This window comes from Pterocles gutturalis, unplaced genomic scaffold (assembly GCF_000699245.1).
Source record: "Pterocles gutturalis isolate BGI_N339 unplaced genomic scaffold, ASM69924v1 scaffold24063, whole genome shotgun sequence".
Lineage (NCBI taxonomy): Eukaryota > Metazoa > Chordata > Aves > Pterocliformes > Pteroclidae > Pterocles > Pterocles gutturalis.
Genome location: NW_010121116.1, coordinates 1 through 1,116, shown reverse-complemented (window position 1 = coordinate 1,116; position 1,116 = coordinate 1). Strand labels below are relative to the sequence as shown.

Here is a 1,116-nt window from a genome sequence, read left to right as displayed (position 1 = left end):
CTCTGTACACGGGGTCCCGGTGGCTGACCTCCACGGTGGACACCTCCACCGGCAGCCCCCCTTTCCTGGTGTCCCAGTAAACTGGGGAGGAAAAGGAGACGTCAAGCTCTGCACCAGCTCCCTTGCCCGCCGTGCGTTTCCCACGGAGACGCTGCCCCGCTGCCCAGACCGGGAAGCAAACCTCAGTGGGTGCTCCCCCGGCACCTCCCAGCCAGGGAAGTGTCCTGCAGGCTGAGAGCCCGCTGCCGTGCTCACTGCAGGGATGCTCTGAGCAGTAACGCAATTTGCACCTTCTGCAAACACCGAGTTAGATGGTGGGAACATATTAAATAGCTGCAGCAATTCTTCAGCGATCACATCTCTGCGGCAGATGCGCCACGATCCCCAGAGGCAATAAACCCCCACTGCACAAGGGGCTGCAGCAGGACCCGGCACGGTCCAAGCAGCCCCCAGCCCCTGCCAGCTCCAAACAGCGGCTCTGAGATTTGTCATCAGCATCTGATGCTGCTAAAAACCCGCCTGGGTGACCTGACCCCGGCCATGCCCCCTCCTGCACGTCCCCTGCGGGCAGCAGCAGCCGTCCCCCTGTCCCTGCCTCCAGCATGTGGCAGAGGACAAGCCACAGGACCGGCCGTGGCACAGCAAAGGTTGGGCAGCGGGGCTGCAGTGGCACTGAGCCGCACGCGATCTGCCTCCGTCGCTGCTAATTCGGCAACAGGATGTGGCGGAGGGAGGATGCTGTGCTGGGAGCGCTGCGAAGGACGGGGTGAGAGCCCTCTTTTTTTTCAGCCACAGCCCCGTAACGCTCGCCCCGTCGGAGCTGATCGCCACTGCAAACAGCAAGGAAAACACCAAAATGGGAGCAATCAAATGCAAGGGCTGTGGGTGCAGCCCTGCCGGAACCAGGCTCTTGCCAAACTGAACAAAGCCTCGTCGGTACAGCCTCCCGCCTGCTCCCTCCTCACCCATCTGCCCGTTGTAGCAGCCCCCCAGCAGGATGTGCGAGTCCTTGGGGTTGTACTCCAGGCACACGAGGGGGGATGACGGCTTGAGAACAAACTCCGGCTTGTTGGGGTTTTCTGCCAAGAAGGGATGAGCAAAGAGCAAAGTGTGAAT

The 1,116-nt window shown here is 61.6% G+C and overlaps 1 protein-coding gene across 1 annotated transcript in view; it reads right to left on the bottom strand.

Annotated features, from left to right (window-relative positions):
* The window catches only part of DNAI2 (dynein, axonemal, intermediate chain 2), a gene marked incomplete at both ends in the record, with an annotated part of 2,390 nt that extends 1,307 nt beyond the window's left edge, over positions 1 to 1,083 (bottom strand). The window contains 2 exons of the mRNA XM_010077146.1: positions 1 to 81; positions 966 to 1,083. The exon at positions 1 to 81 is cut by the window's left edge and continues 56 nt beyond it. Coding sequence (XP_010075448.1) covers positions 1 to 81; positions 966 to 1,083 — 199 coding nt within the window. The remainder of the gene's footprint in view (positions 82 to 965) is intronic.
* Between the last annotated feature and the right edge of the window lie 33 nt (positions 1,084 to 1,116).